This window comes from Malania oleifera, chromosome 2, assembly GCF_029873635.1.
Source record: "Malania oleifera isolate guangnan ecotype guangnan chromosome 2, ASM2987363v1, whole genome shotgun sequence".
NCBI classification, from domain to species: Eukaryota; Viridiplantae; Streptophyta; class Magnoliopsida; order Santalales; family Ximeniaceae; genus Malania; species Malania oleifera.
The window spans coordinates 95795172-95811680 of NC_080418.1; the positions used below are offsets into that span (position 1 = coordinate 95795172).

The window sequence follows — 16509 nt, forward strand, 5'->3', positions numbered from 1 at the left end:
TCTCTAGATTCCCCTCCTACAGTCATAATGCTAGTCTTAATCTCTTCATACATATTCTTAATGACCTCAATATAACTACTATATACCCCCTTCGTTTCTAAGACCCACCAAAGAACTTCCGTAGGTACTCTATTATATGCTTTCTCTAGGTCAATAAAAACCATATGCACGTTTCTCTACTTTTCCCTAAACTTTTCCATTAATCTTCTTAAACAATACATAGTTTCTGTCATCGATCTCTTAGGCATGAAACCAAATTGATTCTCTGAAGCCCTCATATCTAGTCTTATTCTTTGTTCAATTACCCTATCCCATAGTTTCATTGTACGACTTATAATCTTAATTCCGCAATAGTTATTACAATTTTGAAAATCGCCTTTGGTTTTGTATAAAGGTATTAAAGTACTTTTCCTTCATTCCTCCACAATTTTCTTGATTTTTGTAATAATGTTGAATAGATTAGTTAACCACATATTTCCCTTATCCCCTAAACATTTCCAAACTTCAATTGGTATGTTATCGAGTACTATAGATTTCCCACTTTTCATATTTTTTAAAGCCATCTAAACTTCAAGGACTCTAATGTTGCAAATAAATATCCTATTTTTAATCTTCTCCTCATTTGTCAATTCCAAGTTCAATCTTTTATTTTGGTTTTCATTAAACAACTTATCAAATTATCTCCGCCACCTCTCTTTTATGTATTCTTCTCTACTTAAGAGATTATCATTCTCATCCTTCACACATTTTACATTACCTAAATCTTTGCATTTTCTTTCTCTATATCTAGCAAGTTTATAAATGTCTCTTTCTCCTTTTGTATCCAGCCTAGTATATCAAGTATCATAAGCTCTACAATTAGCTTCACTAATAGCTTTTTTGTATTTTTTTTTTTTTCTTTATCCTTTTCAAGGTTTTTTACATTTCTACAACTTTGCCTCATTTTTATACAAGTTTCTTTTTGTCTTAACGGCTTTTTGGACTTCTTGATCCCACCACCAAATTTCTTTACCACCCAAGTATCTTCATTTGGACTCACCTAAAATATCTTTTGCTATCTTAAAGATAGAGTAGACCATTTTTTTAAAACAATATTCACATCTATCTTACCCCCATTGTCCAATCACACTCTTTGATCATTTTATCTTTGAATTTTAAAATATTTTCTCCCTTCAAGCTCCACCACCTAGTCCTCTAGTGTTGATTTATGTTACTCTCTCTTTCATTTTTTAGTATGTATACCTAATGTTAAGACTCTATGTTGTGTAGTCAAACTTTCACCTAGGCTAACTTAGGGTCTGTTTGGTATTGTTGTTGTTTCCTATTTTTTGTTTCTGTTTCTCTATCGTGAAAAAATAGATTATAAAAACGCGTTTGTTTCCGCTGTCAGTTTTCTATTTTTGTTGCTGGTTTTCAACTATTTGCCAAAAAACTGAAAACCAGATTTTATGGTTTTTAGTTATTTTGGCAACCTGCTACTAAAAATTTTAATATCCAAAAATAGTTTTTTTGGGTTAAATTATTCATTTTATACACTATCAAATTGAAATCAAAATTAAACAATCATATAAATTTAAATATAATTAAAATAAAAATATACATAAATTTTTAAAAATAATAATAAAGCCACTTATAAAATACTTTTATTATTTTTCAATTGTCGTGTCTAATAAAATTTTTATTGTAAAGTAAATTTTAAAAGTAGAACAATTAAGTAAAATAATTATAATAAATTTTATTTTTATTATAGTAATTTTTTTAATGTGTATTATTTTTAATTTTATTATTTTAATCATATCTTTATAATATTTTGATTTAAAGATGAAAATGAGATTTTTTTTTTTTATTAAATTTTAAATTTTTATTAGTTTTATAAATTTTAACCAAACAGGTTGCTGATTTCTAGTTTTTAGTTTCCATTTCTGATTTTTGGTTTTCATTTCTGGTTTCGTTTCTCTAATTTTTTACAGTAATATGAAACGGCTCCTTAATTTCTTCCTCCTTGTTGCAGGCCAAATAAAAAATAATGCACATTAAAAAAATTTACTACAGTAAAAAAAAAATTATTATAATTGTTTTACTTAATTGTTCTAGTTTCAAATTTTAATTTACAATAAAAATTTTATTAGACATGACAATTGAAAAATAGTAAAAGTATTTTATATTGGGCTTTATTATTATTTTTAAAAATTTATGTATATTTTTATTTTAATTATATTTAATTTTATATGATCGTTTAATTTTGATTTTAATTTTGGAATTACGGCTGAGGGGTAAAGGTAAGAATTTTTCGGTGTTCATTCTTGGAGTTGTAAAAGAAATTGGATGGTGAAGCTTTGAGAATGAGTGATGTGAATTTGCAAAGGAAATTTGTGACGATTTTGAAGGAGCAGGCTTTGCAAGCACTTCAGTTCCTCAATCGTGGTGTAAGGTGGTGATGGAAGAAAAGAGAGGCGAAGGCTGCTCAAGTAGTTCACAATCAGAAAATTTGTGTCTTAGTTGCGGGGCTGATCAGTGATTGAAGGAATTAGGGGTGCCATTACCAGATTACAGCACCACTCGTTTGGAGGTTTGCCATTGTAAAATAGTATGAGCACTTACAGAAAGCGCCATTAGTCATCATAGATCGCTTACAGAAAGCCACTTAAATTATGGTGTATTTTTTAAGTACTGTTTTTTTTCGATAATAAAAAAGGTATATCCAATTGAGAAAGAGAAGTTACAACCTAAGGGGACAAGAGGTCCACTTGAAAACTAAACAAAACAAAAAATAATAATAAAGATGAAAATTAAAAAATTACAAATAAAAATAAAAACTGATGGAAAAGTACTCCTAACCAAGAAAACCCCTCTTCAATCCCTTTCCTTTACAATTCACTGAGCACTTTAAATTTGCAAGCTCCATCTGACCTTTCGCTTTGTACTTACACCCATAAAAGTGCACTTCAATTCCACCAGCATCACACATTTTTAAATCCAGTTTGTCCATTATATCTTGGGCTTCTTAGTCCTTCCTGTAAATCACTTCCACTGGTGTAGGTAAAACTCCCTCATTGCACTGCAGTTTATTATCCAACCCTTCATTCTTAAAAATAGGAACCTCCTCCAATGCTTCCAATCGGGCAGGATGTACATATGATAGGTCCCCGAGAATGTTGCAGGAATAAGAAACATATCCATAATCATATTGTCCCAAATCTCTTCCAACAACAAACCATCATCATAGTCAAACTCGCTGATGTTGTCACTATCGTTGTCTGAAAAATTCCCATTTTGTAGCCTCCTTTGCAAACTCCATCACTTGCTATATCCTTCATCTTAGCAAGTGTATCTTCCGCAATGCTCAACTCTCCTTCAGAATTTCTCCTTATGATCTTTGGCCTTATCTCATCGGAATGCTCTCTTTTTGCTTCATATAATTTCTTCATTTCCGCACCCACCATTGCAGCCTCCCGACGAGCATGCACCTTAGGACCCTTAGGTTTTTCAGAATTAAATCCTGAAACACCAGATTTCCTACCCAATCTAGCTTCTTCTTTTTTATTAATCCTGTTGACACCAGCCTCTAATCCCTCTGCAAAACCAGAATTAAAAGCCAATCTGCCACTTCTATTATCATCATTTTCTTCACAAATTGATTACAAAACCAAATGAAAATCATCCTGATTACGATCTGAATGTTGATCCATTCTATACTTATCTGAATGTTGATCCATTCTATACTGTGGAGAGCTGAAGAAAGATTTTGTATTTCATTACCATCTTGATGAATACCCACATCTCCTGTGTGTAATTTTTGGCTAGGTAAATGGACTTGTTCAGAAACAAGCCCTGAAAACCTGTATCCTTGCCCTGGGCCATTTTAGATACAAGGCCTATTTGAGAAAACCCCTGTTTATAAGAGACTTCTTTTGAATCCAGAGAAAGGCCCATAGCATTCTTGTCAAAAGTCAAAACACTGGGCCTGTTCTATTAAATGACCCAACTTTTATTAAAAAACAAGCACCACCTTTCTCATACCAGATGACCAGGCCCAGACTTCTTAGCCTCATCGTCCCCTTTTGCAGCCCTAGCCACCTCTGCAAGATTTAGCAGCAACCAGTGGAACCCTAGTTCCCTGCACCTTATGGATGTTCACTCATAATTTTAGCCAACAATATTCATTTTTGGGAAACTTGTAATTTAATAATAAAAATTATTACTATTATTTTACAAATTATGTTTAATAATTATCTAATTAAATTTTATAGATAAATATATTTATTAAATCATAAGAATTATAAATTATACTAGTCATTTTACTATAATTCTTATATTTTGTAATTTAGTTACTTTGATTTATATAATATAGAAATATATAAATTAATTTAATAAAATAATTTATCTACAACCACAACAACAAATCAAGCTTCAAGTCCCACTATCCCTACCCCTTCTACTACTAAGAGTAACTACCTCACTCCTCTTCACAAGTGCACTATTTAGCTTACATTGCACATCCCCAATCCATATAAGCTGCCACTCCCTTATCTTATCTTCTACAGGTATTATACTCAATAGTCTACAAATATGTTCCCTCCTTAATTTATCTTCTAACATTATACCACTCATCCACCTTAGCATTCTCATTTCGGCAGCTTTTAAAATTTGTATATGTTGTTTCTTAGTTGTCTAACATTCTAATCCACACAGCATAGTTGGTCTTATAGTCGTCCTATAAAACTTTCCTTTTAATTTTAAGGGTAGAAATGATATCACAACACACCCAAAACACTTCTCTATTTTACCCAGCCTGCGCAACTCTATGCATAACATCTCCTTCAATTTCTTGTGCGTGTGATGTATATAAGAATACCTTGCAAGAGCTGAGCAATTGCATATGCATTTGGTTCATATCAGTTTAGAACATTAAGACCGAGTTAATACTTGCATACCGAGTCACACCATTGCATAAGATATCAAAACAAGTTTTCAAATATGTTTTATTAACCAAGACATCTTATACTTGGTCAAAACTACATTCGGACAAGGTTGGATTTTAATTGGAACAAACCCACTTCATTTGAGCTTGTCCTAGTACACTTAGAGACTTATTTGTGTAGTAAAACAAGTGACTCGTCGACGAGAACAAGGGACTCGTCGACTAGTGTATGAAGGGGACATTGACTAGTGCAGGGCACTCATCGACTAGGAGATCCTCAGGCCTACCTAAGATTGCAGAGGTGACTCATCGACAAGAACAGGGGAATCATCGACTAGTGTATGTAGGTGACTCGTCGACGAGAACAGGGCACCCCAAGACCAGTCTAAGACTTGTAGAGAAGACTCGTCAACGAGAACAGGGCACTCGTCGACTAGTGCATGTGTGTGACTCATCGACTAGTGACTGCGGCAAAAAGAAATTTAATGCGCGATAACGGCTAGTTTTTGCCTTGTCTTATCTCCATTAATGCCCAACGGCTAGCCAGCAACTTGCTCGTCTTCTTGGCCATAAATATACCCCATTAGTATTCATTAAGTATATTGATTGAGAATTGGTTGTTGAGAATATTCATTGTGCATTCATTCTAGGTTTCATATTTGCTCTCAAGCTCTCTTGCACCTTATTCTTGTTTACACATCATTTTCAAAAGAGAGTAGTGTGAGGTTTCTACTTGTAATATCAACTCAAGAAGGAGCATTTCAAGTTGGAGATTCTTTGTGAGCCATTGTAAGGTGATTCTTGGTGAACACCTTGGTCAAGCTCTTGGTGAGTAGCTGGGAGTGTTTCCTTGTTGTAAAGGCTTCTCCATCTTGAAAAGAGATCATATGGGATTTGGGAATCGTTGAGTTGGTCTCAAGGCATAGACGTCTATTCATCCCCACCTCTAGACGCACACACGGGCCGACAAGTGGTATCAGAGCCAATCGCTAGACCTTCAAAGTAACATCTAGAGCGCAAAGATCATGGCGGATATGTTTTCCCAAGGACAACCTGTTGATCATCCACCAAAGTTTAGCGGAAGCAACTATCCGGCATGGAAGGACCGAATGACAATCTTCATCTAATCATACGACTTGAAAATGTGGAATGTGATCACCTAAGGAGATTACATGTTCAAGGATGACAAAGGTGAGCTTAAACCAATCGAGAAGTTGTCGGACACAGAATCAAGGTTAGTTCAACTAAATTACAAAACAAAGAATTTTCTCTTTTGTGCTGCAAGTGATGAAGAATACAACCATATTTGCGGATGCAACAACGCAAAGGAAACGTGGAAAAAGCTCCAGGTAACGTATGAAGGTACGTCTCAGTTAAAAAGTCAAAAATTTATATGTTGGTTAAAGAATATGAAATGTTCAAAATGGAAGAAGGTGAGTCAATTGCTTCCATGTTTACATGATTTACACATATAACAAATGGCTTGAAAGCACTTGGTAGGGTATACTCTATGGAAGACAGTGTGCAGAAAGTGCTTTGTTCTTTGCTGGAATCACGACATGCAAAGTCTACAGCCATTGAAGAAGCAAAGGATCTTTCAAAGGTCACACTTGATGAGCTCATCAGGTCTCTCATGACATGAGATCAAAAAGAAAAATGCCGTACTTGAAGTGGAAAAACCGAAAAAGGCACCAAGGATAGCCCTGAAGGCAACAAGTCAAAAAGAAATTGTGGAGGAAGAAGAAGAGAGTGACAATGAAGATGAATCAGCTCTCCTCACAAGAAGATTCAGAAAGTTTTTGTTGAACAAACAGGTTGGAAAGCAAAAGGAGAAAAGAGAGTCAAACATAAGGTGTTACAATTGTAAAAAGACCAGACACCGAATGGCTGATTGCCCACAATTCAAAAACAAAGGCAACAATCAGCAAGGAGACAAGAAGAAGTACAAAGCTATGAATGCAACCGAATAGGACGAGCTAGAACTTCAACCGATGGAGAAAACGAAGAAGAAGTTGCAAACTTTTGCTTCATGGTAGATGAGCTAGATGAGGTAAGTTCTGATGATGAATATTTTCCTTCTTATGATGAATTGGAAGAAAATTGTAGGAAGCTTTATGATGAGTTAGTTGCAACTAAAAGGAGAAATAAACATCTTGAAGAAACACACTCAAAATGCAAGAGAAAAGAGATATGTCTTTGTTCTGCTTTAAAGGAAGAAAAGGCATCTTTGAGTACAAAAATTGAAGAACTTACTGAAAGTTCTCGAATAGATCATGAGTTTTTTCAAAAGAAAATAAAAAATTTGAAAAATCAAATTAATGAAAGCTTTAAGGAAAACTTGTCCCTGAAGAAGGAAATTGAGGACCAAAGCAAAATCATTTATAAGTTTACCAATGGAAAAGAGAATTTTGACAAATTACTTGGAGTTCAAAGATTTGGGATTTTCAAAGAAGGTTTAGGTTATGGCTTTTCATCATCCAAATCTATTGGTTTTACAAATCTATGTGTCAAAAGAAACTCATTACCAAGCAAAAACCCAGCACCCAAACCAAACCCTTTGCATGTTTGATAAAACTTGCTTATACTGTGAAAGAAATGGTCATATACGATTCACTTTTCCTTTTAACGGAAACAGAGGAAAAGAAAAGAAGTACGTGTGGGTGATCAAGAATTCTAACCACAAAGGACCCAAGGAAAATTGGGTACCAAAACAAATCACCAACTCTTTTTGCAGGTTTGCTCGAAGACCTCTTCGACGAAGAGCAAGTGGTTCCTTGACAGCGGGTGTTCAAGGCACATGAAGGGAGACGCTAGCAAATTTGTCTCTCTCAACTACAAGAAAGAAGAGTTCGTGACGTTCGGAGACAACGCCAAGGGAAGAATCATCAATAAAGGTAAAATAGGTAATTCATCTCTTTCCATTGAAAATGTTGCACTTGTTGACACACTTAAGCACAACTTATTGAGTATTAGTTAGCTATGTGATAAGGGACTCATTGTTATATTTTAGTCCACCCAATGCCTAATAAATGATTTGAATGGAAATACTATACTAGAAGGCAAACGTGAATCAAATATCTACACTATTGAATTTGATGTATAAATTCTTGCGATATTAGATGTTTGGCTGCTACAAATGAATCTAGTTGGTTATGGCATAGGAGGCTTGGTCATGCTAGTGTAGATTTATTGCATAGGTTATCTACTAAAGATCTAGTTAATGGTTTACCAAAGGAAAACTATGTCAAAGACAAAGTTTGTGATGCATGTCAATATGGGAAACAAATTAAAGCTTCATTCAAAACCAAGAAATTGATTTCCACAACTAGACCTCTTGAGTTAATACACCTTGCTTTATTTGGGCCAAATGATGTAGCAAGCATTAGTGGTAAATTGTATGCTTTTGTGATCATTGATGATTTCTCTAGATTTTCTTGGGTTATATTTCTTGCAAACAAAAGTGATACTTGCAATGCTTTCATTCATTTTTGTGGAAAAGTTCAAAATGAAAAAGGAATGCCTGTTGTTAAGATTAGGAGTGATAGGGAAGAGAATTTAGAAACAAAGAGTTAGAAGACTTCTGTAATGAAAATGGTTAGTCACACAACTTCTCCGCACCAAAAACTTCACAACAAAACGAAGTAGTTGAAAGAAAAAACCGAACACTCCAAGAAATGGCTAGAACAATGCTCAATGAACATAGGCTTCCAAAATACTTTTGGGTTGAAGCCATTAGTACAGCTTGTTACATTAGCAGTCGTATCATCATTAGATCCAAAATAGGCAAAACCCCATATGAGATATGGAAGGGTAGGAAACCCAACATCTCACACTTTAAAGTTTTTGGTTGTAAATGCTTTATTCTAAATGATAGAGATCACCTAGCAAAATTTGACTCAAAATCTGATGAAGGGATCTTCCTAGGGTATGCAATAAACAGTAAGGCTTATAGAGTATTTAATAAAAGAACCCAAACTGTTCAAGAGTCAACTCATGTTGTTTTTGATGAATCAAATCCGTATGCACCCAAAGCAACAGCTGACTTGGAAGAAGATGATCAAATAACTACCTAACATGAGAATTGAAAAGGAACTTGAGCAACTCAAGATAAATAACGAACAAGAAGAAAGTTCCTAAGAAATCAAAAATGATCATCAAGAGTCATCACCTCCGGAGGAATCTGCAGAAATAGATCAAGAACTCCTTAGAGCTTGGAAATTTGTCAGAAACCATCCAACTAAGCTCATCATAGGAAATCCATCTAAGGGAGTAAATACTAGATCACACCTGAGAAGTGGATGCAATAACATAGCTTTCATATCCCAAATTAAACCCAAAAATTTTGAGGCTGAAAATGATGAAAATTGGATCATTGCCATGCAAGAAGAACTTGACCAATTCGAAAGAAACAAAATATGGGACTTGGTTCCTAAACCCAATGACGCAACGATAATAGGCACAAAATGGGTGTTTAGGAATAAGAAAAATGAAGATGGTAACATTGTGAGAAACAAAGCAAGGCTAGTTGCACAAGGGTATAACCAACAAGAAGGTATTGATTATGATGAAACTTATGCCCCTGTAGCAAGACTTGAGGCTATTAGGATGTTACTTACATTTTCTTGTTTCAAAGACTTTAAACTATTTCAAATGGACGTCAAGAGTACATTTCTAAATGGATATATTAATGAAGAAGTATATGTTCGACAACCCCCAAGTTTTGAGAGTCATACTCACCCTGAACATGTATTTAAACTCTCAAAAGCCCTATATAGACTTAAACAAGCACCAAAAGCATGCTATGAACGTTTAAATAAATTTCTCTTGGAAGATGGTTTCACAAGAGGACAATTTGATACTAACTTGTTCTTAAAACATAAGGGAAATGATATGTCTGTCATACAGATTTATGTAGATGATATCATTTTTGGTGCTACAAACGAAAATATGCGTAAAGAATTTGCTCGAACTATGTAGGATACATTTGAGATGAGTATGATGGGCGAATTAACCTTCTTCCTTGGCTTACAAATTAAATAGTTGAAAAATGGAATATTCATAAATCAAGCTAAATACGGAAAAGATATGCTCAAAAAGTTTGGTTTAGAAATGGGAAAAACAGTATAACAACAAAGCTTGATAAAGATGAGAACGGTAAAAAGGTTGACCAAAAACTATATAGTGGGATGATTGGCAGTCTTCTTTATCTGACCTCCAGTAGGCCAGACATCATGTTTAGCATTTGCCTATGCGCCAGGTTCCAATCATGTCCCAAGGAATCCCACCTAAATTTCATTAAGAGAATCTTCAAGTATCTAGCAGGTACACATGACTTAGGGCTTTTCTACCCGAAAAGCGCCCCATATAATCCAACCTACTATTCAGATGCTAATTATAGGGGATGCAAAACCGATAAGAAGAGTACTAGTGGAACGTGTCACTTTCTTGGACACTCTCGTTTCATGGTTTTGCAAGAAGCAAACCTTAGTTGCCCTTTCAACCACCGAGGATGAATATATAGCAGCCGGTAGTTGTTGTGCTCAAGCGTTATATATGAAGCAGCAACTCAAGGATTTCAAAGTTTTAGCAAAAGGAACTCCAATTCATTGTGAGAACACCAACACCATAAACATCTCGAAAAACCCGTGCCTACACTCTAGGACTAAACATATCGAAATCTGGCATCACTTCATTCAAGACCACGTGCAAAAAGGGGACATTGAGCTAGTATATGTTAACACTGAAAATCAATTAGCAGATACTCTTACAAAACCCCTAAATGAGGAAAGATTCAGCAAAATTAGACATGAGTTGGGTACGTGCACTTTCAAGGACTTATGTTAAAACACCCAAATCACTCTTGGTCTTTATTGGCTCAGATTTGAAATTACAAGGCAGCAATTTTTACTGCACTCATTGACGAGCCAAAGGCTCTCGTTGACGAGTAATAACAAGCCACTCGTCGACTAGCTTGTGTCACTCGTCGACGAGCCCTGACGGGCAAATTAAAATTCCAGAGCCCAAAACAAAACCCTTCGAGCCCTAAAAACCCCAACTCTCTCCCATTTCCTCTCTTCACAGCCATCTGAGCCCTAATCTCTCATCCCAACATCTTCAAGCCCTATAACGAACTCCATGGCATCACGCTCCAAGAGAAAAGCCGTCGGCTCTTCCTGACAGCCTAAGATTGGCAAGGGTTCTTCTCGAAATCCCACCTCTGAGCAAGCACACAAAGGGGCCAAAGATGCAGGCATGCGATTTGTGTCTTCAGAGGCTAAGTACCGATACAACAACGACATCTATAAGCGGAATATAGTATTCGGTAAGATCATTCCGTTAAAATTTCTTAAGGATAACTTCTCTACCTTGTTAGACAAGATCAAAGCTGTAGGATGGGAAGCTTTGTTTACTTTGGATGAGCCCGTCTATGTTGAATTAGTTAGGGAGTTCTACACAAATTTTGTTCCATCATCCCAAGGTTGTGCAGCTTACTCCGCCGTTAGAGGGAAAATCATTAGGTTAACTGATCAAACCTTTTTTGAGGTCTTATCTTGTGAATTTAACCTTGTTCAAAGCCTTCCCAAGGCAATGTGGCCTACGGGCTACGACTGGTTTGACTCACACGATGCATTGAAATTAGTGACAGGCAATCTGGATATTCCAAAACTAGCAAAACCAAAATCTAAGAAACTAACAGTCGAATTTAGAGTTTTACATCATATGATTACCTACAATTTCTCGCCGCGACAAGGAGGGCGAGACTGGGTAACACTTGGCGACGTCTTTGCTATGTTTTGTCTATGGAATGGCCGGGGAATATATTTGCCAACTGTAATTATTCAGCATGTGGAAGAGAATTCTAAAAGGAAAAAAGGGTGTTTGCCACATGGATGTTGCTTACCAAATTCTTTGATCATTTCGAAATTATTCAAGCCGGCATGCCTAATGTAGTACCTTCTCCGGAAGACATTTACATTGAGGCCGCCCTTCATAGGATGCACTTTGTGAGGGATGATTAGGACAGGATTTGGAGGAAATCTGCAGAACTGGTTGGCGAACCGGAAGAAGAAGTGGAAGCCGCTATGGAAGCGGACACGGCAGCCGAAGGACAATTCCTTCCTGATGCTCTTGAGGAGGTTGCTCCTAAGGCACAACCGGCTGATCCCATTTTGGAGCACCTTGACAGACTTGAGCTAGAAATGACGTCCATACAGCAGGAACACCGCGCAGCCATTCAAGCTCAAGAGGCTCACATGACTCACATCAATTCTAATTTAGCTACTATTCTTGAGCATCTCCGCCGCAACCCATAGGGTCCTCTCGTTTGTTTTTCATGATGGCAAAGGGGGAGAAGAAATTGTGTTTTAGAAAGATTATTTTTTTGGAAGAAAGTTAGGAAGGGAGAACAAAATTTTTGTATTGAAAAAAAAAAAAAAAAAAATCTTGTATGGCTGACTGACATACTCACACTTATGGTTGTATTTTTTTTGTATTTACTGTGTCATGAATTCGGTGTTGTTCCACTATCTAGTGAGCATGATACATGCTAATGAAAAACAACTTTTTATGGATTCCGTTGTACTGAATTGATGTTTTATGCTTAATGGTCATTGCTTAACTTGATTGCCTACTAAACTGCTAAACTGCTTGTATTGGACATAATGAACTGCTTGTGTTGGACATACTAAACTACTTGTGTTGACATTGGGAATCCTGCTAAACTGTACTATTGATATACTAATTTCTTTTGGAAAAATGCTTTCAAATCATGCATAAAGTGCATACAGTTAGACGGAGAAATTTTTCAAAATTTTTCAAACAAGTATGCATATCTTAAGGGGGGGGCATTTTTAAGAAAAATCTTTCAAAAGAGCACCAATGGTTTGTCATCATCAAAAATGGGGAGAATGTTAGCCCTAGTGGCTAAGGCTTCTCATTCCAGTTGGTTTTGATGATAACAACCCCTTAGCGACCCTCAAGTTACCTAATCTACATTCCCAAATTAAGTTCAGGTATACAGGTCAACACTAAAGCAAGCACAAGGTTCAGACGTTTATTGAGGAGGCAATGAGCAAAGGCCTTTACCAAAGCACATACATGAAACACCCGAAGCACAGCCAACCAGAGCATATATAAAGTCTTTTGTTTGTTTACATATTTGTTGGGTTGTGTGAGAAGTAGGAACTGCTTTGTAACTCTTGTGTGTGTGATGCGTATAAGAATACCTTGCAAGAGCTGAGCAATTGCATATGCAATTAGTTCATATCAGTTTAGAACATTAAAACCGAGTTAATACTTGCATACCAAGTCACACCATTGCATAAAATGTCAAAACAAGTTTTCAAATATGTTTTATTAACCAAGACATCTTATACTTGGTCAAAACTACATTTGGACAAGGTTGGATTTTAATTAGAACAAACCCACTTCATTTGAACTTGTCCTAGTACATTTAGAGACTTATTTTTGTAGTAAAACATGTGACTCGTCAACGAGATCAGGGGCCCCGTCACCTAGTGTATGAAGGGGACTCGTCGACTAGTGCAGGGCACTCGTCGATTAGGAGATCCCGAGGCCTACCTAAGATTGCAGAGGTGACTCGTCGACAAGAACAGGGAAATCGTCAACTAGTGTATGCAGGTAACTCGTCGACGAGAACAGGGCACTCGTCAACTAGGAGGTCCTGAGACTTGCAGAGAAGACTCGTCGACGAGAAAAGGGCACTCGTCAACCAGTGCATGTGTGTGACTCGTCGACTAGTCCATGGACTCGTCGACTAATGACTGCGGCAGACAGAAATTTAATGTACGATAACGGCTAGTTTTTGCCTTGTCTTATCTCCATTGATGCCCAACGGCTAGCCAGCGACCATTAGCATTCATTAACTATATTGATTGAGCATTGGTTGTTGAGAATATTCATTGCGCATTCATTCTAGGTTTCATATTTGCTCTCAAGCTCTCTTGCCCCTTATTCTTGTTTACACATCATTTGCAAAAGAGAGTAGTGTGAGGTTTCTACTTGTAATATTAGCTCAAGAAGGAGCATTTCAAGTTGTATCTATTTGCTATTGACTCATTATACACCTTGGAGGTTCTTTGTGAGCCATTGTAAGGTGATTCTTGGTGAACACCTTGGTTGAGCTCTTGGTAAGCAACTGGGAGTGGTTCCCTCGTTGTAAAGGCTTCTCCGTCTTGAAAGGAAATCATATAGTGGATTTGGGAATCCTTGAGTTGGTGTCAAGGCGTGGACGTAGGCTTGGTGCCGAACCACGTTAAATCGCTATGTTGAGCTTTTCTCTCCCTCATCCATTTATTTGTTTGTGTTTATTTGCTTTGAAATAATTGTGATATATTTCACTTGCTTCTTGCCAAGTTATTTTATTTTGTAGAAAATTTACATATCCGTGAAAATCATCTATTCGCCCCCCCTCTAGACGCACACACGGGCCAACATTTAGTCTTGTGGACTAATGCCGTATTTGCAGTTTAATGGGAATTTGGATGGAAAGGAGTGTTTCTATCTTTTTTAAGAAAATGTATTCTGATACTTTGCTTTAGACAGTATTCAATACAAGGCTTCTCTTGCAGCTGGCAGTTTTAAAAGGGTTCCTTTCTCGACTTTTAAAGAGGTTGGAAGGCAGTTTAATTTTGATTGCTTTCTAGTCTATTTTGGTTTCTTCTTTTTATAGGAGGATCATTTTGCCACAACCTATAAAGTCTATTTTGTGTGGTGCTTCAAACTTAGAACAGCAACACTATATCTATTAGTACATCAGAACCTAATTTCACTAGTTAAATTTGACAATATCTTTAAGCTAGTTATCTTGGAAACTAGGGTTACAACAGCTTACGGACAAAAATAATAGCTTGTGTCTAATGCATGTTTGTTCATGTTGTTTCTAATGTATAAACAGATATGGAAACAGCACAAACTGACCCATTCTCAGATGCATGACTAAAAACTGCAAAGATCTAAAACAATTATATGCAATTTGATTTTGAGAAATTAAAAATCATCATCACAACATAGTAGATATTGGGAAGTTAGCACAAAAGTGCTTGTGCTGACAGAATCAAGCTTAGGAAATCAGCACAAGGCCTTTCTGCAAAAAACATTAAGGAAACTAGGAGAGACAGTACCTTCTGGAGCATCAGTCTCAAAATAGCGATAATTGAAATGCAATGTTGGGGCAAAAGGGTTCTTTGGGTGTAAAACCTGAAAGCAAATATATACTTAAGTAAAAAAGAGAAAAAGATTACAAAGAACCTAAATTTTCACACAGTAGACTGCAGAGATCCCTCTCAATTACAAATTTCATGTTGAAGAAGAGCATAGAGCCAATGACCACTTTTGAAAAAAGTACAAGGAGATTAAACCAGGAAGAAGCACTTATCAAAATGCATGAATTACCGAGCTGATACCGGCGGCAAAGAAGGGGACGGGGCCAATTTTCAGATTGGAGGATGAGGAGGAAGAAACATTGGCAGCTCTATAAGCATCGGGAGGCATAATACCGTAGACGACGGAGACATTAACTCCAGCTTTCTCCCAAACTGCCCCATCCTGCAATACTCTGCTGATGCCACCCCCTCCACCAGGCCTCGACCATACGTCCTCCTTAAACTTCCCAACCCCATCCGTCCCCTCGATCGCCGAGCACACGCTGTCCTGCGCATCCCTTATCATCTTCTCAAATCGGCCCCTTATACTCCCACTTCCAGTTTCACTCTCATTACTCGCTCGCAGAAATGTGGGGGGACGTTCGTTCTCCGGCGTCTCCTTCTCAATCGCCACCGCACATCGCGCTATGCTATTAGAAGTAGAAGCAACTGTGATGGTTCCGCGGGATTGAGAGAGGGAATGGGTGGTGGTACCGGTGATGAACGACGAGGGATTTAGGTTTTTGCTGTGCCTACTGTTGCTGCTGGTTGGAATTGAGAGAAAAGATGAACAAGGGGTAATCCGCAGTGTAGCCGAGAGGGCGACCGCAGCCGGCGGCATTGCTGGTGGATGTTCACCGGCAGGTCACTTGGAAAATATGAATGCGTTGACTTCGAAAAGAACGATGCTGAAGCAGAAGATAAGCGAGAAAATTTGAGGGGATAGAGCAAGTCAATTTGCCTTCGCATTACACCGCTGGTGATAGGAAATTACTTTAGATTGGCGAATGGTGATGACCCCGCGACCATCACGGGACGGTGAGTCCGCGACCAGCACTTTCCTACTTCAAGCTGGTCCCGTGAGATGTGACCCAACCTTAGAAGTAGGGAATTGGTGAATTGGTGCGAATGGCAGGAGTTTTTTTTTCTAATTTAATTTTATTTTAAATAAAAAATATTTAAAAAAATTCAAGTAAAACTTTATTTCCACAATTGATACAGCTAAGAAGACCTTGAACCATTCAGCATTTTAAAAAAATAAAAAAAAATGCTAAATGGTTTAACCTCTTTTCTGAAAAAAAAAAAAAAAAAAACTTCTTCAGGTAGCATTTAAAAAATACTATTTGGACCAGCAATTTTTGCATGGCTCATGCAACGTTCAATAATTGGAATTTTTTTTGTATTAGGTTATTGAGAGATTTGAAG

At 36.9% G+C, this 16509-nt stretch overlaps 1 protein-coding gene across 1 annotated transcript in view; it reads right to left on the reverse strand.

The window, feature by feature from the left end:
• Nucleotides 1-16156, reverse strand: part of LOC131148509 (oxygen-dependent coproporphyrinogen-III oxidase, chloroplastic) — a 31618-nt gene extending 15462 nt beyond the window's left edge. Inside the window, exons 1-2 of the mRNA XM_058098228.1 lie at nucleotides 15335-16156; nucleotides 15064-15139 (exon numbers count right to left, since the gene is read on the reverse strand). Of these exons, the coding sequence (XP_057954211.1) occupies nucleotides 15064-15139; nucleotides 15335-15925 (667 nt within the window). The 5' untranslated portion in view covers nucleotides 15926-16156. The remainder of the gene's footprint in view (nucleotides 1-15063; nucleotides 15140-15334) is intronic.
• Nucleotides 16157-16509: the final 353 nt, after the last annotated feature.